Source organism: Anguilla anguilla, chromosome 6 (genome assembly GCF_013347855.1).
Source record: "Anguilla anguilla isolate fAngAng1 chromosome 6, fAngAng1.pri, whole genome shotgun sequence".
Taxonomy (NCBI): Eukaryota; Metazoa; Chordata; class Actinopteri; order Anguilliformes; family Anguillidae; genus Anguilla; species Anguilla anguilla.
Genome location: NC_049206.1, coordinates 48905425 through 48930665, shown reverse-complemented (window position 1 = coordinate 48930665; position 25241 = coordinate 48905425). Strand labels below are relative to the sequence as shown.

At 46.5% G+C, this 25241-nt stretch overlaps 1 protein-coding gene across 2 annotated transcripts; it reads left to right on the top strand.

Annotated features, from left to right (window-relative positions):
- Positions 1-7669: 7669 nt before the first annotated feature.
- Positions 7670-25190, top strand: map3k7 (mitogen-activated protein kinase kinase kinase 7). Of its 2 annotated transcripts, XM_035423608.1 has the most exons (17): positions 7670-8484; positions 10542-10652; positions 11297-11362; positions 11630-11675; positions 11955-12093; positions 12920-13044; positions 13797-13925; positions 14411-14541; positions 14632-14713; positions 15057-15190; positions 15535-15682; positions 17085-17165; positions 20022-20089; positions 21830-21932; positions 22743-22804; positions 23306-23421; positions 24965-25190. In XM_035423608.1, exons 1-17 carry the CDS (start codon positions 8398-8400, stop codon positions 25143-25145), a joined length of 1809 nt encoding a protein of 602 aa, XP_035279499.1. In that variant the 5' UTR covers positions 7670-8397; the 3' UTR covers positions 25146-25190. The 2 variants fall into 2 exon arrangements, with proteins under 2 accessions (XP_035279499.1, XP_035279500.1); XM_035423609.1 differs by lacking the exon at positions 17085-17165.
- The last annotated feature ends 51 nt before the right edge of the window (positions 25191-25241 follow it).

Genomic DNA, 25241 nt, shown 5'->3' with positions numbered 1-25241 from the left:
CAAGATTGAAAACCCCCCAAAAAAACATGAACTGAAGATGGCTGCAGTACAGGCTTGGCAAGGCATCACCAGGGAAGATACTCAGTGTCTGGTGATATATGCAGTATGGGTTGCAAACTTCAGGCAGTCAATGAATAAAAAGGATTCACCCAATATGGATTTAAAAACCCATGCGCTGGAGTACACACCCAAAACAACAAAAATTGTGCCAAATACTTATGGACTGCATTGTATATTAATATGTTGTTTATTAGATTAATCTGACATTTTTAAATCTATTGATTTACACTGTTAATCAAATACATAATCTAGTAGCTCTTTAAAACTGATAAGTGATAATTGCTCTTAAAATTTCTCTTTCTCTCTCTCTTGTTCTCTCTCTGTCTTCCTTTCTCTCTCTCTCTCTCTCTCTCTCTCTCTATTAGACCCCATTGTCTTGCACAGTGTTTCTAATGGAAAAGTACTTCTATCTAATGAAGTAAATGTCTTTAATGTTGTTTTTGAAGACACTGCTCAGTATTCAAGTATAATCCTCAGACAATCAGGGCAGCATCTCTTTACTATAATGCTGTAATGTCTGAATGCTTAATTTAAGGCCAATCGTGTCACTGGACTAAATTGAGTTCTTTGTGGTCGAAAAAGGAATTATGGTTAAATATATGTATATGTATAAATATATAAGTACACCGTGATGTGTGTCAATATGATAATAGCCCTCACTTCCTTTGAGGGTTTTGTGACCATCTGGTCTCAAAGATGCTGCTTGTGTTTATGCAGGAAAATAAATTGGCCATTCATTGGCCTTCATACTGAAACCATGGTTGTCAATCAATTCTGTTTTCTAAACAAACAAAAAAGAAAAGCTTACAATAGCCTTCCACGTGACACCTGCTGGTGCATAAATTCTGCCTGGCTGAGGTGATGTGCCGACAGAAGAGGGGGGAATAACTTTATTTTAGATATGATGCCGTTTGTCTGTCAAGCGACAGACGTCTCATTACAGGCAGTATCTTTGACTGGCTGTTGAGACGTCACCTGTCACAGCTCATCAGCCATGGCACGATGAGGGCAAGAAAAACATCTGCTGTTGAACTAAGCAGTGGCCACAGAACTACTGATAATCAAAGGCAGCATTATAGTTATCAAAATGGTTCTTAAACTACATGTTAGTTATTGTAAATAACTGTCTTAGGCCCTTTAAATAGTTTCTTATGGTCTCTTATGGGATAATTAGTGGACAAATTATTCATATTACATCTTTTAAAAAACTGTCCCTATTGCATCGTAAAGAAAGAACTCCATAGTGCACTTCTCACAATGACCCTAACATCAGTGTTGTAGCAGTGAAGACCAACAGAGAGCGCACCATGGACCTCAAAGGCACAGGGCAAATCATTAGCAAGATGTACAAACACCTAGGGGCCATATGTGACAGGGTGAGGGCACTGTCGCGGGTGAAGGCCTCATTGACTGGCCTGTCCTCCTTCTCCACTCTTTATTTTCTCTACGGCTTTATGAATCTGATGTTCCCTTCAGTGTGTGTGTGTCTCTCTCTCTCTCTCTCCCTGGAGGGCAGCAGGGCAGGGCCAGGGGGAGGGGGTGCCGGTCCCTATCCTCACACTCCATTACGGTCTCTGACGTCTCCCGGTGACCCCCCGAGCGCACTCCCCGCTCGCGGTGAGGTAAAGCCGGAGCTTTGCTCAGACGGTGCCGCTAAATGCAGCGGTCAAGAGAAGCGCGCGGCGCGGAGGGGTGGCCGTAATCCCCTAAATCCTCACCAGTCTGTGCGCCTGACCCAGTGACACCGAAAAAGAAATTAGTTCCCCGGTCCATAAAGATTTCTTTAGGTGTGCCCGACTGGCGGGAAAGCTGCGCTAAGGCTCTCGCTGCCGGCCGAGCTTTTTATCGCCTCTCGGAGCGAAATCCGGCCAACGCTGAGAGGAGTGAGCGCAAATAACAGGAATGCGCTTGATCCCCCTCTCGTTTCTCACGAGAGGCGTGCGGGCGAAATCCGGGCCTCGCCATCTTCCGCGACGGCACGTCCACCGAAGGGCACAGACATTAGCGCCAAACCCACACCTCTTTCTCCCCCACTGCCAGGCATCTGACTCATCGATTTTGAAATTTCTTCATCTGAGAGGGCTAAAATATCATCCGCCATGATGAGAAATGTTTACGGCTTATTACAGCCAGGGCTGTTTTCCTGGGCACACATACCGGGGAAATCAATCAGATGACTAGTCCAAAACCCGAACCACAGCTTTAAGACCTGACAATTCTGAGAAAGCTCAGAATTACTAGGTAATACTGTATTTGTACTGTAACGTAATTGCATTATTTCACTTCATCTCAGTTATTCTTGGTATGGACAGATGTAGTGCCCACGTTTAAGGGGCATATTTTTTCAAACTTTAAGTATTACTTAAGAGTCTTTATTTACAATAGTAAAGCTATTAATAGCTGGGGGAAAATTTTAATTGTCATTTGATGAATTGTTCTACGACAGCAGCTCTTAAACTGCAATCCCCTTGGTTTAAGTCTGTGTCACAACTATGCCAAATTCCCTTTTAGGAATTATCCTTTAAGGAGAGAAAAGAGTTCCACTGAGCTTAATGTATTCCAATGCATGAACCTAACCTGCTATTTGGACCAACCTTCCACAGCAGCCAGTAAATTATATGTCACAAAGATGGTAGGCATGGTCTCTGTCACCCCAGAGACAAATATTTTGACCTCACGGCACTATAAATGAAATGGGCGTTTACTGCTGTGCCTCGCGAGGGAGGCTTTCAGAGAGCTAATCTACTGTTCTGGACACTATCCATGTGGCATGAATCACTTCAGCTATGATTGATTCTCTTGGAAACCAGATACAGTCACTCTGACATAAATACAGGAAATACAAAAAGAAAATAAGCAAAGAACTTTGCATAGACAAGTGAAACTACACCTGGAGATATTCGCCAGCGACATTCCTGAACAGTGAATATAGTTCTAAAAATGGCTGAGATTCAATGCAGGAAAGTTCATTTTACAAGTTTTTCAAATCATGTTAGCAGCAACTGGAGGCCTATATTTTCTTATTCATTTCTTTTAAATATCCTAATTAAAATTAATTTATGGCAGCTGTTTCTTTAAGAACATTTGTGCTGTTGGTGAGTAACTTGTTTATGTATTAGTTGCTTTTTTAAAGTGTTTACATTTGTGATGAGATGAATATGAACATTACTTGAAATGTCTAGTGCAAACTTATCAGAAAATAGCTCCAGAGACCTGGTTTGGGTCGGGTCAACCGAAAGCAGCGTGCGTCATCCACTTTGCACAGTGTAAACAATTAGCCGCTCATCTGAGATGTTCCTCCGTCAAGAAGATTAAAAGCACCAGTCTCAATAGAGCAGTGCGCCACCACATTGAAATGAAAAGGTCAATCTCTCCCCTCAGTTATGTCCTCTTTAAGCCAGGACTGGGGGGGGAAAAAAATGATCACAGAAGAGGTAGAGAATGTAGACGGTATCGTGGGGATCTGGGAGAGAAGTGTGCTGTGGCCGAACTCTTGGCCCTCACGCCCAGTGCCGCTTATCAAGTGCGATGTCTCGGAGTTCGGGCCGGAACAATCCGGAAAGGTCACTCTCAGCTGGTCGCCCCGCACCCGCCCATGTACCACGCGCACAGCGGTGGGTACGGGCCTCAGAGCTGCAGCATCAAGCTGCGAATGAGGAGAGTGGCCGTATCCCCGCTGGCTGGGAAGGGGCACCAGACTGACTCGAACGGCAATCTATGACGAAAAAGAAGCCAGGTCATCTTTGCCAGGTCAACGTTGCGGGCTGCTTGTCATGAATCTAACATAAGCTTTCAGGCTGAATCGCAAAATGAAAAGAGTTTTATCGCAGGCCCCAAAACCACCTCTCCAAACAATAGCTACAGTACGCCTACTCTTTGGAAAGCCTTTGCGTTCCCTCTGTCGAGACCTTGCTTTGCCTCACAGAAGTATCCCCCTGGGTGTTTCAGCCTCGGAAACTACAGGTACAGAATTTCCGAACTTGTACTAATTAGCCTGTTTTGTTATTTCTCAGTTGATTTATTTTGTCTGTCAAATGAATTCAGCACAAATGAATGGAGCGTTTAGATGAAGTTGAAATGATTTAACAAAGTGACAGCACGGCAGTCCCGTGTGCCTGCAATGTTTACTTGTTCTGTTGCTGCTTAGGGAATTGCTCTACTTATATATATAACAATTCCAGCGAATATTTGCAAGACTAGTCTTTTCTTCCCACCCTAATTAAACAATGTTAGCCTTATTTGGGACATAGATATTCATAATGTCTAGCTAAAGAGCTTGTGGCAACCAGAAGCCATAAATGGAAGACAAATGTTCGTCAGCTGCAGAAGTGTTATGCGATCAATCATATAAATTATTAGAAGTAAAGGATTATTTCCAATTTAAGAGATTGCTGATACTGACAGAAGAATATTAATGAAAGTATTTTAATTGTATGAAAGCCGTGCATAAATACAAATGTCTGGAACCCGTCTGACTCTTTTTGCATATTACTTCACCCAAAGCTATAAAAAAAACTGGTCTCAAGGATGCGCCATCAAAATAGTTATTGCTGGAAGTACATCAGCACCACTCTGTGGATAGTACAGGTTATTGCACACACCTTCTTTAACGTCAGTTCCTTTTTAATTAGGTGGAAAGATACTGAGTGTTCCTTTCCTATGTTACAAATTCAATAATATTCTGACTAAATAACTTTGTAACTTATTTAATTGCAATGTTATGAATGACATTTCCTGAAAACATAAAAAATACCATGATAACGTGATTATGAGCTCACATTTTGGAAAGCCATAATTGCTTTTTTGGTTTGTGTTCTGTTTTAATTATTTGCAGAGTAGATGCCATAAATTTGCACATTTTACATTTTTAAATGCCTACACTCTTAAATATTATGCAGGCCATATGTCATCCTCATGTCTCTGACATAGGAGTTTTACTGGAATGACTGAGGATAAAGGATCCTATTCAGACATAAAACAAAATTGATTCACTTGTTAAATAAATAAATGTACTTAAAGAAATAAATGTATTTAATAAATATCTGCATAAGTAAATAAATAAATATTGAGAAGATAGCAGGGCAGCAGTGTGAAAAAAAAAAAAGTCTGAAAAACAGTTACGTATACTGTTCCCACACCATATGCTGCAATCAGTAGTCACTGCAAATGGTCCGGGGGAACAAATATAATGAGACGTTCGCCTTCGTGATTAAAATAATTATTGTAAGGGGATTTAGATCGTGCACACAATATAATAAATTACAACGAGCTGTTTTAATCTCATTAGATTTACCTGTGAGAGTGATTTATGGAGCACCAAGACAGTAATCACAGTGTTGTGTATTAAAATGTATCCCCTTTATTGCTTTCCTCTTTTTTAAACAGGGAATTGGATTTATTCCTTCTTTAGTTATTGTCCCAGAAAACGCCAGGTAATTTAAGAGTTCCCATTTAATAGTAATTAAAGTTATTATTAGCATTATTAGTTGCGCTACTTGTTGTAGCGGTAACGGTAGCCACGGTATTTTCAGTAAAAGCACCTGCTGGGAAAATGCAGGGTAATTGCACCATCATTTCAAATAGTGTCTCTGTAACAAATGTAAAGATTTTTTTTATAACAGGTCAGCTTTGATTGATGCTTACTGAGAAATGCTGTATTTTCTTTCTGCCAGACATAATGGGACCCATGCCGTCCAAAACGTTCCACTTTTAACTCCATAAAACACTCTCCCAAAAGGCTTTAGGATTATCCAGGTGCTTTTCTTGCTAATGTGAGATGAGCATTGATGTTTCACTTGGTTAGCAGTGGTTTCCGCATAGCTACTCTCCCATGAATCTCATTTTTTCCCAGTCTCTTATTGTGGAGTCAGGAACACTAACCACCGCTGAGGTTAGTGAGGCCTCAGGTTCTTTGGATGTTTTTCTGGGATCTTTTGTGACTTCCTGGATGAGCTGTCGTTGCGCACGAGGATTCATTTTGGCAGGTCGGGCATTCTCCATTTGGAGATAATGGCTCTGACTGTGGTTCCGTGCAGTCCCAAAGCCTTAGAAATGGCTGTGTAACCTTTTCCAGACTGATATATTTCAACAACTTTTTTTCTTATCTCTTCTAGAATTTCCTTAGATTGTGGCACAGCGTGCTTGCAGAAACTTTGTGGCAACTACTTTGATGTTAAGGTTCAATGTGAATGAGGTTTTGATACAACATGGCTGGCTGTAATCAAGCCTGGCTGTGTTCAATCAGCTGCATCTAATTATCAATTCAATTTGGTTAATTGGTGGATTGAATAACCAAGGGAGCAATTACTTTTTTTGTGATATGGGTGTTTGATAACTTTTTTCATTAAATAAATGAAATAATTTTTTTAATGTTTTGTGTTTACTCTGTTTCCCTTTGCCATTTTGTCTAAAGAACTGAATCCATTCAGTGGGACAAATATGCAGTAATAGAGGAAATCTACACAGGAAGGGGGCAAATAATTTTTCATGGCACTGTATTTTGAATAACATGGCACTGTATTTTGAATTCCATCATCTGTACTGGAGTCAAATCCACCCTTTATCTTTGAAATAGGAAACAATGCAGTGTGTTCAAAATTAACCTTAACAATACTTAATATGATGTCCAGAACTTACGTCTTCACAGTTTAACTGAACATCAGTAGCCTGTATAAACTCTTGATCAAACATAGCAATTTCAGAACAGTCTAATCATTAGGGTTAAGTTAGCAAGAATTAGCTAAATGCATAGTAAAATGTCCAGTGTTAATTCAACTCAGAGTATGTATGGCTCCCCAATAGGGATCATACTCTGTAAGCATCAATTTAAGACTGAAAATTTTACTGTGTACTCAACATTAAGTAAAATATGAATGACACTCTTACTGAACCAACCACAAATTTTACAGTATGTTGCTTCTAAATTATCATTCTCAATAGAAGTGAATTAAGTATTAGGCAATATGGAAAATATATCTATCAGTTAAAGGTTTGGATGTGTATGATCAGTTTCAACTGATCAATATTTCAACTTAATCTCGGTCCAAGAACAATGTCAATCATTCTATTAACGTCACGTTCGGCTTTCTTTTTACTTTGTGTGGCTTGACCTCTTCCCAGAAAAATGTAATCTGTTGTTTTGTTAGAAAGATTTAAATGGTTTGAAATGCACACAGAAATTGTGTACACTGATCAGGACACAAAGGATCTGACCTCCTTAGCTAATTCACTATAACAGTATTGTTCTAGTAAATTATAGAGATCATATCCTTCTGTTACGATCAATGAATGCAATTTCTGTGAGTGTATTTAGACCCAAGTGTCAAAGTATTTAGGTTGCTGTGCAGACATAAGATGTGCTGCTCTTTTACTAAATAAAATAGGTGTCCAGTGTTGTGTTATGTCGGATGCATGCATGTGTGTATTTTGTAATGCAAAATAGTGGATACAGGAAAGGCAATGGTGCATTATGCTGGAAGCGCAATTGAAATATTTGCATTGTAGCAAAACAAGCATAAACGTGAAGTGGAATTGAGGTTGCCCTGTATTAAGTAGTAGTAACAATTGAGGATTGGCTGTCACATTACAGCGCCTCTGTGGACATATTACTGCAAGCCATCAAAGCAACAAAAGCTGGAGGGGCTGAATTCAAAGGAGCACCGACTTCCTGGAGCTGCAGCAGGAGCAAGCTTGCTAACTGCGGAAAAAATAACAGTCAATGGAAGCGTCGCTGTAAAGTTGAAAACCTTATACAGATGGGTCCAAAGCACCCATTTTGTACAACAGATATGTCAAATAGCATCGGTCCTAGACGCATTTAATCCGGGTATCGTCCAGGCTCCATGTCTCAATATTACTGCGCCGATGTGGGGAGGTCCACGGTGCGGGGTTGTTACTTGCATCCGTAGGCTTTAGGCCACCAAGCGGCCTAAACGCAGTCACTCAGATCAGTGACATCTAGCTAGTTAGTTTTAACAATACATGGATATTTATATCCTGTAACCTTTCAACAGGCTGTAGTTAGTTGTGTGTTTATGGCACTTAGTTGGCTAACTGAGTGTAACACAGTTAGCTGGCTTGCCAGCGTTAGCTAATGCTAGCTCGTTTTGAGTTGCGCTGTAGGTTGCTAGCTAGCTAATATTAAATCTGGACAGCTAAGTTAGCAAGCTAGTTAAGTTTTTCAAAGTCACAATTTCTCCATTTGAATTGTTTATTTTTATTGCATACGTTTTATTGTTTATTTCAAAAACCTATAATTCGGCTAGAAAGGCTGCACCTCCTGAATGTTTGCTTCATTTTAGCTAGATAGCCATATAACTCGGAATTTGTAATATAGCAATGTCTACATCTTCCGCCGATATGCTTGAAACCCCAACTGGATATCCCTTTGAAGAGATAGAATATGGGGATATTGAGGTTGAAGAGGTAAGTCTGGAGCTGACTGGGTCTGCAGTCAAAACCACTGTAACATGTTAAACTATGTAGCTCGCTAACGTTTGATAACTAGCAGTAGCTGTCGTTGTGGTTAGCCGCTAGCTACGCTGTGCAGCCAGTGTCAAATGAGGTTGAATCTCTTGCTTGTATGGCTTGCAAACCAAAACGCTCTAATAGAGAACACAAATAAAATGTTCTGCCACCATTGACGCAATGTTAAATGTGAAACTTATGTCGCTATTCTCGCATTTAGTTGTGAAGGAACTCACCTTGGAAAAGGCTAATCGTAAACTTACAGTAACAAGTAGCCAGCACAAGTTGTGTACAAGCAAGTGAATGGAAATTAGTAAATTCTTCCGTATGCGTTCATCTGATTAACTTGGCTGTTGACAGGCAACTCGACTTTTTGCATGTATTTCACTTGTCCTAGGAAATTTACTACATTTTATGCAAGATAGTAATTAGAAAACTTAAGTCATCTGGATAGCCAAGTCCTCCAGACTGTGGTAATACTTGTTCGTCTTGATTAGCAAAATTGAGCAATCGGGAAAATTCCCTTTGCTAGCCTCCCCAGTGCAAATGAAACTCGGTTCCTTGAATAAACCTGTTATATTTAACGTTAGTTTTCTATATGCAAGCCTCACGTGTTGGGGAAAAAAACATCTGTCAGATTGCTGTGAAATTGGCATTTTTGTATTGGTAATTATGGCAAATAGCAGCAGTATGACTAAAAAGTGTTTTTTTTTTCCTTCTTAAATCTCCCTCTTACACATGCAGATTATTTTAATGGGATGAGAAATTAGATTTGACCCCTTCCCTGCATATGGACATCTTTCTTCCCTGGTTTCTGTTAGGCAGTGGTAATAGCTTACACTGTTGATTGTGGATTGGACGGCACTGTTTAGTCTCAGTGCAGATGGTACTGAAATGCATTGCAGTTTTATGAATGGCAATATAAAAAAGACACAACCATTGTAAAACAAGTGGCCTTCAATTGGCTGTGTTGCTTTCTCTGCAAGCTGCATGTTTTTTTCCCCTACATTCCCATTTTTATTTTGTCAGTTATGTTTTACTGTCAAGTAACCTTTTTTAAGTAACCTTTTTTTTTTTTTTTTTCCCCTGCCCACACCATGTCTATTTGAGATGTTTGAAGATTAGCTATACAATATGTGCTTCCTGTTAATGAAGAATGAGTCAACTGTAGGGTTTTGGGTTGCACTGTTTTCCAAGCTATAATGCAGTGGAGTCTGAAAAGGAAATGTTGGCTAAAGCCTTAGCCTTAGCAGTCATCACCAGGCCCAGCAGTGGCAGGGCACAATATTGGCCGTGCTTTGCCAGGGATTAGGAGGTTTTAAGTGGGCCAGGTTCTTCCAGTTGCTGCTGCGTTAGGTCTCAACAGTGCAGCAAAGCTATGAGTCATCATTGGAGGGTAGATCCTCCAAAAGGCGCTAGCTCTCTTGTAGTACTGTATGAGCTACAGGGTGTGCAGAAGTCACTGGCCAGTCAAGTGCACCTGACTAACTCAAATCTGGTCACTTCAAGAATTATGTTAAGTAGTTGATGGATCAGTGGATGTGTCCCTGTCCTACTCAGTCATAATTATGTTTTCAGATTGTTTAACCGTAATTGTTTCAACTTGAATGAAAAAGCGACACATTTTGAAGTTGACTTTCCAGCAGGCTGTTTAACAAATACTCTACTGGGCCACAGCCACACAATAATGCACAGCCTAAAGTGTCAACCCTTGTGCTTAACGTTAGTATTTATGATGCACAAACATATTAAGGCTTTAGAGCCACAAATGTATTACAACAGCTGGTAAACTAAGATTAGGGCCCATGTGCATCGCCTCTCATTCATGCGTCAGAGAGGCGATGCGTTTATGCATCTGCTGATGCTGTAAATTAAGCGAAAATGTCATGTTCAGAAAGTAACCTAATCATACTCATCTAAACCTCTTACTATTTAAATTACATATATAAAATACATTTTTTAAAAGGCAGTACCTTTCGAGACGTTTCACTCGCCTTGTTTCTTCTCCTTTTCAGGTGGTTGGAAGAGGAGCTTTTGGCGTCGTCTGCAAAGCTAAATGGAGAGGCAAGGACGTAGCCATCAAGACGATAGAGAGCGAGTCCGAGCGAAAAGCGTTTATAGTCGAGGTATTCTCGCTCATTTTTGTTTTCGAATGCTTTGATTTTTTGGTTCTGTTTGTAGTTTGTGCCTTGTCCCCGAAGTGGGGCAAGCGTGTTCTTAATAAATGGGCGCAACATTATTCGGTTAGCGGCCAGCCATTACTTAAGCCCGCTTCCTGGAGGAGCCAAAGAGTTTCATTATTGCGCCGTGCGCCAAATATTGATTAAAAATGTAGCAACGGCAGCGGCGGCTCCCAGTTTAGTTATAACGGTAATGTGTTTACATTTACTCCCGGTATCCTCTCATTAGCGCATCTCTCCGCTGTACGGTAATCACGGAGCGGAGCTGCATTTTATTAAACTGAGACACTGGCGCCATTCGGAGGCATGCCGGCTCTGTTATTAATCTCGACCTGCGAGCGTGTATTCAGAAGCGGGAAGCAGGAAATGAGAAGGCCGCCGTACGCTTTGCAGCTGATGGGGGGTGTTTGGGAGGGGGGTTAGGGGATTGTGGGGAAGGGGCGGGGTAGGGGGAGAGAGGTGCCGTTAAGTGCTCGCTTTTGAAAACCTTTTGAAAGCCTTCGGAAGATTGATTGCTGTTGACGTTCTTTGCGTTCAGATGCGAAGCGAATCCATCACCCTCCTTTACGTGTCATGTTTGTCCCATTCAGCTTCGACAACTTTCGAGGGTGAACCACCCCAACATCGTGAAGCTTTATGGTTCATGTAATAACCCAGTAAGTCCATTATTTAAAGTGCACTTTTATGGGATTGTGGGGAATGTGTGGAGCTATTGTCTGTCATTGGGTTGTTCTTACAGTAAATATAAGCTTAGTTTTATAGAGTGAAACCGATTGTGTGCTGTCTTTCTCAGAGGCTGTGGGGGTATTTCAGATATGTATATGACTGTAAGAGAATATAATTATTTGGTCCCCCAGCATTCAGTTTCCTGCTGTTTTACGGTATGCTTCATCTAAATGCCTTATGCTCATTCTCGTCTGCAGGTTTGCCTTGTAATGGAATATGCTGAAGGTGGATCTTTATATAATGGTGAGACATTGGACTGTTTGAAATGGTCTCGCAGTGTTGTACGTCTTTTTTATTTATTTATGAATTTTTGACGCCGTACTGGGAAGGACAATGTGAGATTATCTGGCTTATGAAACTTGGAGATATTTACTGTGCAGGAGAGCTAGAAGCCAAATGCATGCTTATGTTCATGCATGTTTGGTCGTTATTGTGATCGTTGCACAGTAATGGTTAGAAGTCTTGACCGGTCCAAAGAGCAGGATGCTGTTGCGCAGCACTGACGGTGCCGTTTGCTTGCAGTGCTGCACGGAGCCGAGCCCCTCCCCTACTACACCGCCTCTCACGCCATGAGCTGGGCCTTACAGTGCTCCCAGGGAGTCTCCTATCTCCACGGCATGAAGCCCAAGGCCCTCATCCACAGGGACCTCAAACCACCAAAGTATGAACTGTCTCTCTCGTGCTCTCTTACTTTCTCTCTCGCTCTGTCTCTCTCACTCTCTCTCTCTCACGCTCTTTCTCTGTCTCTCTCACGCTGTCTCGCTCTCATTCTATCTATCTATCTCTCTGTCTCACTATCTCTTATTGTCTCATTCAGTTAACATTACGTAGTTGTCCACAGATGTTTGCTAGGGTCAGGTCTCCTTATGTCTCACTTATTCGGAAGTAGCGTTAGCTTGCCTGTTATTTTGGTGTTAGCTGGTAGCGCTTTTAATTTGCGCAGTACACTCGCGCCCCGCTGTGAGATCTTTAATGTATGTTCATTAAAGTGTTCTTTGCAGCGGTATTAGGATTTGGGAGATGAGGGCATTTTAATGTACTTTTGATTGAATTGCTTAGCGCAGCCTCACCAGACCATTAAGTTCTTTGCTTGCACGGGCGTGATCGATTGCATCTCGGAGCTTCGCAAAAAAGTAGCCGTGCTTTTCAGTCTCTCGCGCTTAGACGTCTGCATTTTGAGGGCGGAGTGTAGCACAGTGGGTAAGGAACTGGGCTTGTAACCGAAAGGTCGCAGGTTCGATTCCCGGGTAAGGACACTGCCGTTGTACCCTTGAGCAAGGTACTTAACCGGAATTGCTTCAGTGTATATCCAGCTGTATAAATGGATACAATGTAAAATGCTATGTAAAAGTTGTGTAAGTCTCTCTGGATAAGAGCGTCTGCTAAATGCCTGTAATGTAATGTAATGTAATGAGGGGACGATCGCTGGTTCGTTGGGTCGCCGTGCGAGTAAAACATGGCCGCCTCCTTTGTTTGCCTCTCTGAAGCCTGTTGCTGGTGGCGGGCGGGACGGTGCTGAAGATATGTGACTTCGGGACGGCCTGCGACATTCAGACGCACATGACCAACAACAAAGGAAGCGCAGCCTGGATGGCCCCGGAAGTGTTTGAAGGCCAGTACCGGAAGCACAACGCACATCGTGTGCTATAATGAGAGCCAGTCCGGTTGAGTGGCGAGTCTTTTTTTCATATGTCATTCGGTATTCATTGATTGTAGCCACGCATGTTTGTTATAATTTGGGAATTGTAAAGCATTCGTTTAAGAGATGGATGGCAACCTCTGTTCTTCTGGTGCCGATTAAAGTTTGCGAAACTGAATTGCCAAAGTGTTTGGGGATATTAAATTAGCTTCAGTCTTTACTGTACCTCATTTCACTGATCACCTATGGAAGCCTTATGCCAAGGGAGTTGCTGTGGTGCGCAGGTTCCAATTTAGCCCTGTTTGCGGAGGGAATAGCGCGGCTCGTGCAATTAAACCCCGCGCGTTTGCTCTCGCAATGAACTCAATTAAGCTTATTGGCATCGCCGAGAAGCGTTTGTATTATCAAAAGGCATCAACATAATAACTTTAAAATGTGGGAGCAATGAGCAGTTTAATTCCACTATGATAAACACAGTAATTACCTATCTCAGGAGCCGTCCTCCAGTAAATTGCCTCCTTGTTTTAAACGCTCGAAAAGTTGCGGGAACGGTAAGGCGCTCCCGCGCTTCGCAAAGCAAATAGCTAGGTTATTTTTTTGGTAAAAAAGCACCGCTGAGAATTCCCGTTCGCTCCGCAGCGTCGGGCCTAGACCGAGCGGGGCCTCGAAGTGGGGCCTCCGAGCGGGGCCTCCGAAAGATCCGAAATGTCCCCCTGTGTCCGCAGGCAGCAATTACAGCGAGAAGTGCGACGTCTTCAGCTGGGGGATCATCCTGTGGGAGGTCATCACGCGCCGGAAGCCCTTCGACGAGATCGGAGGCCCCGCCTTCCGCATCATGTGGGCCGTGCACAACGGTGAGCGCGCGTGCGGGGGTGGGGAGGGGGGGAGGCGCCGCACCGCGCCCGGGTTTAATTAGTTTAGCGCCCCGTCGGGGGAGGGGGGGAGGAGGCATTAAAAAGAGCAGCCTCACCTGCGTAACGGTTCCAGCTGACGCCTCAGCGGCGTGATGATGGAGCGAAACGGCGAGCGGGACGCAGGGAATACGCCCGGGGCCCAGAAGTGAGGCGCGCAGTAATCTTAAACTTACTCCGCACTTTGGCTGCGTCCTCAGCTCCTCATTATGCAGATAACGCGGCGCTTCGTTTGGTGCAGACTTTTTTCCCTCTCTCCCTTAAATGGCGCTGCTGTTCGCTGCCTACGCTGCATTTACGTGACCAGCAGTACCGTGTTATCCCATATGTTGCGTTGTGCATTAATGGCTAGCGCTCTCAAGGGAGCGTCTACAAACAAGTTCTTGCGCTCGAATTCCGGCTCTTTTAACCGTGACGCGCGTTCCCAGGTACGCGGCCTCCCTTGATCAAGAACCTTCCGAAGCCCATCGAGAGCTTGATGACGCGCTGCTGGTCCAAAGACCCTTCACAGCGTCCCTCCATGGAGGAGATCGTGAAGATCATGACCCACCTCATGAAGGTAACACCCCCCCACACCCCTCCACCCCCCGTTAGAACAGTGCAGTCTTCTTATGGAAATGGTTAGGTGACGCTCACTGTCTCTTTCCAGTACTTTCCAGGATCTGATGAACCCCTGCAGTATCCCTACCAGTATTCAGATGATGGTCAGAGTAATTCCGCTACCAGCACAGGTAAAATTGGAAGAGCTCAACTGAAGCCAACAGCCAGGTTGAGGAATTCAAAAAGACTGTAGTGGAGGTAGTAGATGCTGTAGTTTTTCGGATCGCTTTATCCTTTCTTAGATCGGAGACATTAGGCGCTGCCATTCCCATATTTTTCCTATTCTGATGTTCCACCTCGCAGCCTGTGTTTTACTGTGAATTACGTATTGCAGCGAAGCTACTGCGAAATTAGCCTTGGTTGTCAGGGCCCAAGTTTGCCGATGTGTGTGTATACATGTGTATGTTAATGTATTTATAAAATACACGTTTTATTGTACTGCGTAAAAAGGGAATGGTCTCTGCCTCTTTGCAGGGTCCTATGTGGACTACACCTGCACCAGCACCAGTAACAGGAGCGACATTAACATGGAACAGGGAGACTCTCAGGGGAGCAACGACACCATCAAGATCATGGAGACGAAGTTTGCACCTCCGTTCAAACCAAAGGTAGTTCTCGGTCCCTCGTGTGTCCATGATGCATTCAGTCATGCTAGTCGGAAGACGTTGCTGTTTGATCCATTTCCATCTGTTCTACTATCTGAGAGGAGGAACAAAAATACAATCTGTTCATTGATCTGCTTAGAGACTGTGAAAAGATCCTATAAAATGAATGGCTTTTCCCTATTTGAAATGGCATTATGCAAAGCATCTAATCAACCTTTCACTGAGGGGTCTCTGATTTAATTCCTAAAATGAGTCATTAATTCCAGTTGCTGTGCTTTTTGCACAATGGGGTGGATATTAGGGAAAAGATGTTACAGGATTGCATTATTGCGGCTTCTGTTTCCCAGGGCGACGCGATGTGGAGCCTCCCCCTGTCCAGAGGGGGCAGTGTGGAGAGCCTCGCGGGGCGGCCGCAGTGCCTGGCGTCGTCTGACAGCAAGCGAATGAGCACCGACCTGTCGGAGCTGGAGCACAGGATGCCCTTCGGACCCGCAGGTAACGCCGGCAAACGGGTAACCCCGGAAAGCGAAGCGCAGGCATCTCGAAGACAAAGGTCAATTTAAGAAACGGGAAATCTGTAAGAGGCCCGGATAAACTCCTAAAGCTTTCGTGCGTAGATGCATTCGTACCTACAGATACCCAAGAGGGATAACGGTAACGAAGAAAGGCACGTCAGAGGGGTTCGGGTAAGAAATGCGGGCAACTTCACGAAACAATCCAGATGCACGCGGGCCTCTGTGAGAAAACGGGAGGGAAACTTCAGAAGGCAGGATCTGCTCCAATAGCTGTTAGGCATCCAGGTTCTGAGCGCTGTCAGAAGCGCAGAACGCGTTTCATCTCGTCGGTAACGCCGAGCGAGTGAGCGAGCGGCGGAAACGCCCCCGCGGCGGCTCTCTCTCTCTCGCTCAGGCAGCCGCGTTTCGTCCGCTTTCATCATCCCGCGACGGCGCACCGGAGCTCTGCGCGCCTCGCGGCGCCGGCTAGCGCGCGAGCTTCCCCGTTCCAGCCCCGCGTCCAACCGCCGCCGCCACCGAGCCGCTCGCGAAATCATGAAACGCATGCTCATTAACCGCCATCTCACCCGGCTTCTGGTTGTGCGCTTGTCAGTTTTTTTGGTTTTTTTTAACCGGCAGGAATTTAAGTGCTGCGTCGATGTGCTTCTGTTTCTGTTTTATGTACTCTAACCATTTGCAGGACTCTGCTGACGTGAATTTTGTTCCGGCACGTTCCGCATTGACAGTCCACGTGCATATAGATCGAGGCTGTGAAAGCTTAACGTTTGTATTAGGGGCCAGTACCCACACTGTTTGGGTATTGACTAACTGTGTCAATTATGGAGTTGTGGTACTGTAATACATGGTTAAATTATGTCGGAAAACCCCTGCTACAACATTGCTAATTACTGTGGATAAAGGAAAATAACCAATTGTTGGCTGAATATGTATTTTAATAAGACTAATATCAGTTTATCTGCCAGTATGTGTTCCATTATAAATGAGGCGCGGCTCCCAGGATTCACAGTTAACATTCACATTCCTCATTCTGTTTCAGCATTTCCACTGTTCCAACATTCATCACTTAAATTTCATTTAAGTTAGCGGCTGCATGAGGTAAATGTCTGTAACGTGTCTGGTCTGACTAGTCGAAGCATGCCTGCTGCGGCCCCCCCTTAACCCCCCTTAACCCCCCCCGCACGTTGCGCTTCCTGACGCTCGCAGCGCCCTGCATGCCCCTCCTGAGGGGGGGGGGAGGGGGGTCCTGAGGGGGGGGAGGAGAGGGCGGAGGAGAGAGACGGCCCCCCGAACACTGACCGTTTGCCTGCTTGGATCCTCCTGTGTAGTGTGCACGCGTGTACGCAGCCGTGTGAGTGTGTGTGTGTGTGTGTGTGTTTTCGCAGCACGCCCCCAGCATAAGCGAGGCCACCGTAAAACCGCCTCGTTCGGCACCATTCTGGACGTTCCCAAGATCGTCGTCACAGGTACCGGCGACAGCGGGCCTGGGTACCTGTTCTAGCGCCCCCGCTCGCCCGAGCCCCCGGCCTCCATCTGAACCTTGCTCTCAATCCGCGGCTTGCTGTGCAGCGCGGCCCTCCTGTCTGTTACTCCAGGACGTAGGCTTTTTAGAGACGTCACCGCCTCATCGCGATTTAGGCAGGCTCTTACAGCGGCCTGAAGCTGACGGTCATAACCGTTCACCACTGATTGTATAGACTAACCAGATGCTCAGCTCCTGTGTACCTTCCATTCTGTCTGCTTTATGAAGGCAGCAGGTTTTAGTCGGAAACCAGAACTTCTACTGCAGAATTATATTGCTAAACATCTATTTCCACAGTATCTGCACTTGGTTACACCCCTAAATTAATATTCATAAGCTGCAGTAAACTGGAATGTTTTGGCTTCAGGGAAACACTACTTCATATTCGGAATACTGCTGAGTGGTGAGACTAGAGTCTGTGACACCCCCACAGCAGCAGGTTTTCCGATGTACACACACGGAATTCTGTCAGTTTCGGCATTCCGACGATTCCGAGGCGGAATCCCGGAGATGAATATTCATGCGAGGCGCACACTGGCGGGCTGTGATTGAACGCGCCCTCGAGCAAACGAGACCTGGAGTAACACGCACGAGGGCCACCCCCCCCCTCTCCCCCCCGCCCTTCCGGCTCTGCGGTGTTTGGGTCCGAGCCGCCGGGGTCGGCTCCCGGGGCTCCGCCCCCGCGGCCGAGCCAGCCGAACGAGCACGCGGTCGCCCCCGGCTACCGGACCGCCGTCACCCCTCGCGCTCCAATGGCATTTCGAGAGGCACGACTAATTGTTTTTCGCTCACACCCATTAACTTTTCCAAATGTCACATTAATCAATTTGTCTCACATCAAGGATCATTTCTGTTATTATCAGGGATTAGGGGGCGAGGAATTGAGAGACCGTAGAAAAAAAAAAGCATGACCGTGTCTGAAGTGGAAGTTACAACCGACTCAATTACTCACTAATTAATTAAACATAGTGACTCTGTGGCTCTGCCGAGGCGGGTTGATTTTAATTAATAGTAAGCTACTGTCGTCGACACTTGAGTACAATTAAGTAAATCCACTCATCCAGATGGTCAGTGCTCTTGCTTATGCACCCACTCTACATGTATTTTGATCATTAAAATAGTCACTAGATTGGTTCCATTCACAATACGCAGCAGTCTTGATGCATCTGAACTGCTGAACTGCTGTGGTCATATTCAGTTGGATTAAATTCAAGCACGTACCCTTATCCATGGGAGAAGCAACCATGGGTCTGGAGTGTGCATTAGTCCATCGCTGTATTGATTCGGGTTCGAAAAAGCAAACGAGTAAGCAAACCAGACAAGTGTTTTTTTTTTGTTGTTTTTTTTTACGGAATGCTTACAGCTTATCATAGTTCCTGCTTATCAGTGCCAGTGTATTGATTTCACGCACAAATGCAATCTCTCCTGGCGCTGTTATTTGTGGGAGCGACAATTGATTGAGCTGCTTTATTCTCCTGTTTTGAAGGGGGGGGGGGGGGGGGGGTAGTTAGGAGTAGATTGAGGGATCTTCTCTCTTCCCCCCCAACGCTGTGCCGAAATGTCATCTAAACGATAGGTAGACGTTCCTTTAACCCAGTTGGGGCCTAGCGCTCTCTTTCCTGTATCTGGTCCCTTTGTGTTGTACAGTGTTGACCTGAGCTTTCTGCAGTGTGCCAGTGTACAGGTTGTGCTTGGTAATTTATACTGCAGGTGGCACCATTTCACACGTTATTACTGTAATTGGTGATGGCATTGTCTTACCTGTAACTCACTGACAACTAAACAAACAGTATTTGGACATTCAAGGGGCGTTCACAGGAACGCTTTTATACATTTCCCAGTCACAACCTTTACATGTTTGAGGGCTTTTGAATACCCCCTAGTGTGGTTTTGACTAGCTCCTTCACACCCTTTGAGAATTCCTGTGGTTTTCATGTACAGGTAGCTGCCTTTCAAGTTTGGGCTTTGAATCTACTCTCTCTCTCTCCAATGTAATCATCATCCTGATTCTTCTTTTTAGCCCCGCCTCCTTAATCTGACGTGCGCTATCATGTGATGTCACTGACCTGCAGCGCCAGCTGATTTAACGACTTCATTCCTGGTGTTGATTTTTCCAAAGAGAAAAGCTTTCCGGACCTTTCCTGTGTGCGTGTCTTGGTGCGTTTTGCTGTGATCGTGTGGTTCCTTTAGATGGGACAGCTGTGAGTGTGTGTGTTGGGGGTGGGGGGGGGGTTGACATTGCCGCCATTGTCTGGTAATTGGCGACAGGTGGACGCAGCAGAGTTTAGAGTAGCGTTTCGGTATTTTCATGGCAAGACGTGACCGAGGACATCGTTGGGAGGTGTCTGGCGGAGACCGAGCCGTTAACACGCTCGACTGGCAGGGAGCTGGGGGGTCTGCGCTGTTACTCAGAGGATGCCGGTGGGGTCACGGCTGCCCTCTTATTTTCTTTGGCAGGGGAAGAGGGACAGGAACAGGAACAGGGCCGCTTAGCACGGCGTCCCGACCTTAACGTCAGGCCCCCAAAGCGTAACGGCCTCGAAAAGGCCACCCTCTCTGTTCAGTGGAGAGGTCTGTCTAAATACATGAAGGAAAGAATCAGAGCAGAGCCAGATTAGGTATTAGTGTGGTAGGTGCGTGTGTGCATGTGTGTGTGTGTGTGTGAGAGCTCTAACTTTGCAGCTGTCCCTGTGCCTCCCTCTGAATCGCCGCGTTAGAAGTGGGCGTGGCCCCCGCGGTGGCGTGTGCACGCAGTGTGATAGCCTGTTCCCTCTCTCCCACCCCCCCCACCCCCCTACAGCCACGTGCGAGTCCCAGAGACGCAGATCCGTGCAGGACCTCCCGGGGATCGGCACCGAGTCCAGCCAGGTATGGAGCGCCAAAGCTAACGCCTCACCCTGCTAGTCTGCCTGGTGTTGCACAGTCTCTATGGTTTCCTGCATAGAGACTATAGGGCTTGTTTTCAGGTTCAGAATTTACATTGTGTGTATTCTATGTATGTGCTCTTAATTGAGCTGCTTTTTTCCTCTTTTCCTGAAGGGGGGGTAGTTAGGAGTAGATGGAGGAATGTTCTCTCTCCTCCGCCCCCCCCCACTCCCTCCAACGTTTGCTGTGCCAAAACACCATCTAAAACATAGGTAGATGTTCCTAGATTTAACGTTGTGTGTCCCCATTCCTACACGTTCCTAGAAAAGGGCGAAAGTTATGATTAGTTTTTCTCCCATTTTTTATTTATATATGTGTTTTTGCGTCTTTTGTTGTTTTTATTTTGTTTTTAGCGAATGCTTCGCTATGCTCCTTCGGGTGTTCTGCTTACAGTGTAAAACCCAGCTGTCAGAAGCCATCGCTTCCCCCGCTCCACTGATGTGTTGCGAGGCCCTCTGTCGAAGAACGAACGGCGTGGCGTAACGTAGCGGCTGGGAAGAGCGGCGGTTGGAGCTGCCTTTGCGTCGGGTTTGGGAAACGCTCCCTTCCCCCTAAGGGCCGCCTCGAAGCCGAGCGTCTTCCCCGAGAGCTTCCCTAGTCCCGCCGTTTTGGGGGAAACGCCGCTCCCACCGTTCCCGGAGCGGCGGGCGGGCGTACCGGCACACGGCCCGCTTCCCGTTAACGGAAACGAGCCGCGGAACAAGACGGGAACTGCCGTCCGTCCGAACGCTTGAAACAGTGGCAGCACCGGCCATTTTATCTCCGTTTCACATAGAATTTGCGATTCTTCCCGAAAACCAAATCCGTGCTCGCGTGTTTCTTTGAGATGAAGATGCCCACGGAAGATTTACTGACGGGAGAATTTCCTTCCAGTGTTATCTAGGTTACCCACATGTTTTCTTAAGTTGGCTGTTTCGTTCCTCATCCTGTTTCATCCCAGCAGGAGTTCCTGTTGAAGAGCGTATACCAGTAAAGGAGCAATGCCAACATTCAGGAGAATCTCTCGTATTATTATTATCAATTTGCGGTTCTGAACATGTCACAACACTAGCCTCTACCCTACTGGGCTACGTATTAACAGCTAATGGTATTTTTTATATGGAATAGTGGTTTTGAGAAAAGAATGTGTAAAATCAGTAACGGTTCCCTCTTGGACCTTTTGAGTTTAGAAATAGGTGAAAACATCAGCCCATCAGTTCTGTATTTCCCGTATGGAAGCGGAGACCTCTGGCGATCTCTGTGGAGCTGTTTATCACAGTTCATCACAGCTGGCTGGCTAACAACGCTCATTTCAACAACTGGTTAAGCAAACACAACGTCAGCATTAGCGGGCTAACATCGATGCTATTTTGTAACGACAAACCTTTGTTTGCTAATCGGCTCACTGGCTTGATAATGGAGATAATACACACAGATAATACTGTCTGAATCTTTTTCCAGATTTAGTTCAGTCTGGTGTAGTGTCTGCCGTGATTAAGTCATCGACAGTGACCGATTTGTCACATGACACACACTCCGCAGGATGTTTTGTGAAACTTTCTGTGCGGCTGTAGAAAGGCCCCGCCCCGCTGTCCACCGTCCATGTCTTGCGATAATTGGCTGCAGCCCTTACCGGGCGCGTCCCCGATTGGCCGCTCGGCGGACCGAGAGCGCCCCTGATTGGCCGTGCTCTCTGTCTTGCAGGGGAGCCGGAACAGCAGCAGGTCCTCCAGCCCCAGCATGAGGATGATCACGTCGGACAAGACAGGCAGGGGCGGCTACAGCTTCTCTCCAGACGACCCCTCAGGTAGGAGCACGTCCACTGGCCCGGAGAGAATCCTCCTGCTGCGTTCACACTGTTACAGACTTACTGCCACAGACTTATTACAGGCTTGTTAGACTGGATACAGACTGCAACAAGTCTATTTCCTAGGCATCTTGGAAGATTAATGGAGGATTATAAAAGGGCAGGGGTAAATGTTAAACAATTTGTTTTTGTGGTATTTTTCTCATTCCCTCAGAATTGGTAAGCGGTTTACTTAGGAGTGCATTTCAGTGAGGTTTTTTTTTTTCTGTCATTGGTCACCTTTTCATTTCATTATTTCAAAGGGGGACTAGCTACTGCGCCGTATAATTTTTGAGGCACTCTCCTCATTAGGGCATTTGCTACCCGTCGTTTCTGTGGGTCTTCCTCGCGTCGTCCGTTTGAAGCCGTCACAGCGGCACCGTGTGAATGCAGAGCTCGGTTACTGAGGGCAACCGCGGGAGCTGCAGGATGCGTCTGTGGTGTTTCCCGTTAGTTTTCTTTGAGGAACGGAGCGAGTGGAGTTCGCTGGAGCACTTTGAAGTGAGGGGTTTTTTTTTCTACATTGTTCCGACGGGTCGTGTGTGCATTCAGACACTTAAGTGAGACGCTTGGCTGAGGCATCCCCATTGTGGTCATTGAGTCGCCGCTGGTGAAGTTATTCGCTGCAGCTGCCCTGTAGTCATCGAATTAAACATCTCAATTCCGTGCGCCCAGCAACCTGAAGGGCTTCTTGTGTGCGCTCATAACCAGACTGTTTTTCCATAGTGTGTAAGGTGTAAAATGGCTGCTGTTGTTTTTCTCACCCCGCAGATTCAAACGGATCAGACAACTCCATTCCCATGGCTTATTTGACACTGGACCACCAGCTACAGGTAGGGAGCTAGTCCAGGTCTCTTCCCCCCCACCCACCCCCCAGCCCACAGGGAAAAGGCTTCCACCAACGGAAAAGTCATCCGACGCATGTCGGTCCACGTGAATTTGAATCACTTTCACTAAGAATAAATACGTTTGTGTACTCCTAAAAATTAGTTTGTCTTTTTTTTTTTTTTTTGCTCTCTAAAAAAAAAAAAGTCTATGTGTGTCTGCTGAGCTAAAACATCGCAGCTTCAAAGATGTTTTGACGGACACTGAGAGCAGACTCTGTCAATTTAGATAATTAAGCCGGGATTACCTCTCGTCGCAAACGGAGAAAATGGCGGTATAAATACACTTTGGCACCGGCAGCGGGCGGGCGAGACGTGTCGACACTGATTTTGAGGGGTATTTTTAAAAGCTCGGACTCGGCCGGCGTTATAAATATGCTCGCGTCGCCGTCCGACAGCCTGCAATCTGCAGAACCAATTAACGGCGTCGCCATGCCCGTGTATTTCCAGCCTCTCGCGCCCTGTCCGAACTCCAAAGAGTCCATGGCCGTCTTCGAGCAGCACTGCAAAATGGCCCAGGAGTACTTGAAGGTGCAGACGGAAATCGCCCTGCTGCTACAGAGGAAGTAAGTGGAGAGAGAACCCCGTTTGTCCATCTGTCAGTGTGAAGAGATGTCTGTCTTTGCCAGTGTTGTGTCGTTAACTGTCAATCAAACTGTCTGTTTGCACTGTAACGGAGTCTCATCACAACTTTATTCGTATTTTGCTTCGTTGTCGCGTCGTACGCCATTTTAGATCCCTTTGACGTTTCGTTGGGTTTTGATTAAGTTCTTCCGTTGTCGGGGCTGTGCGGAAATGACGCCCGCCGTCGTAGCGGGACCGAACGCGCACGACGTCACGTTTCCGTCAGCCGGGAAGATTTCGGGTCCTCCGCCACGGGCGGGCGAGGCCATCGCCACGGGAACCACGCCAAAGAAAGTACGGTCAGATTGAAAAGCACTATATATAAGAACGGCGCATGCTGAAGACGACGCCGTTCGGCGGGCGAGGCAGAGGAAAACGAGCCCGCGGCTCTCCTAGCGACAGCCCAGCACGCCGGTTCAGCCGCTGTCGTTCCGCCCAAGCCCCGTATTTTTAGACGGTGACTCCAGCGGAAAGACGGGCGCGTCTCGCGTTTCTCCCGCGTCTCTCGGCTTTCAGGCGGCCGCAGCGTCCCGTCCAAGATTTTTCCCAACCGCCATTTTATTATTATTTTTTGCTAATCGCAGCACGGGGCCCGATTCTTTGGCGTTTCGGTACGCGGCTTAAGCGCAAGTGGCTAATTTTATAGAGCGGTCGGGAAGGAGACGGACCTCGTCGACGCGTACCGCACGCGCGTCGCTCGGCGCTATCGGTTTTAATTAGCCGCGCCGATGGCGGAGCGCGGGCGGCGGAAGGTTCCGGCGCGCCGCGGCGGGAAACGCATTACCCGCGCGAGCTGGAAGCGGCGTCCGCCGCGCCGAGCCGCGAGAGACCCCCGGCGGCCTGTCAATACTGACGCCCCGCAGCTGTCAGCACTTTAATTAAAGAGCAGCTCAGCACCTCTCTCTCCCTCCCATCCCCCTCTCTCTCTCTCTATCTCTCCCCATCTGTCCTTGCTCTATTTTTCTGTGTTTCTCCCCTCTCTATCTCTTTCTGTCTGTCTCTCTCTCTCCTGCTCTCTTTCTGTCTCTGTCCCTCTGTCTTTCTCTGCCCATCTCTTCCCTATGTCTCATCTGTCTCTCTTGCTTCTTGATCTCTCTTTCTCACCCACTCTCTCTCTCTACCACTCCCTCTCCCCTCTATCTGCCCCCCTCTCTCCCTCTACCTCTCTCTGTCCCCCCTCTCCCTCTCTCTCTCCCCCTCACACTCCCTTTTCCTCTCTCTATATCTCTCCTCCCCTCTCTCTCTCTCTCTCTCTCTCTCTCCCTCCCCCTCACTCTCCCTCTTCCTCTCTCTATATCTCTCCTCCCCTCTCTCTCTCTCTCTCTCTCCCCCCCACTCTCCCTCTTCCTCTCTCTATATCTCTCCTCCCCTCTCTCTCTCTCTCTCTTCCCCCCTCCCTCTCTCCCTCCCCCTCACTCTCCCTCTTCCTCTCTCTATATCTCTCCTCCCCCTCTCTCTCCTCCCTCTCTCCCTCCCTCCCGTTAGGAAAGAGCTGACGGCCGAGCTGGACCAGGATGAGAAGGACCAGCAGAACGCCTCGCGCCTGGTGCAGGAGCACAAGAAGCTGATGGAGGAGAACAAGAGCCTGTCCACGTACTTCCACAAGTGCAAGAAGCAGCTGGAGCTGATCCGCGCGCAGCAGCAGAAGAGACAGGGCACCTCGTGACCGTGCCCCCCTCCCCTGGCCCCCCCGGCCCCCCTCCCTACAACAGATCACCCACCCCCCCTCCTCCCCTCCCCTCGAATGCCTGTCCAAACCCCC

Coding starts and splice junctions, on each gene's coding strand:
- map3k7 (XM_035423608.1), top strand. CDS start 8,398: ATGTCTACATCTTCCGCCGATATGCTTGAAACCCCAACTGGATATCCC. Junction 20,090..21,829: donor TCGGCACCGAGTCCAGCCAG/GTATGGAGCGCC, acceptor TCTGTCTTGCAG/GGGAGCCGGAACAGCAGCAG. Junction 22,805..23,305: donor CACTGGACCACCAGCTACAG/GTAGGGAGCTAG, acceptor GTGTATTTCCAG/CCTCTCGCGCCCTGTCCGAA.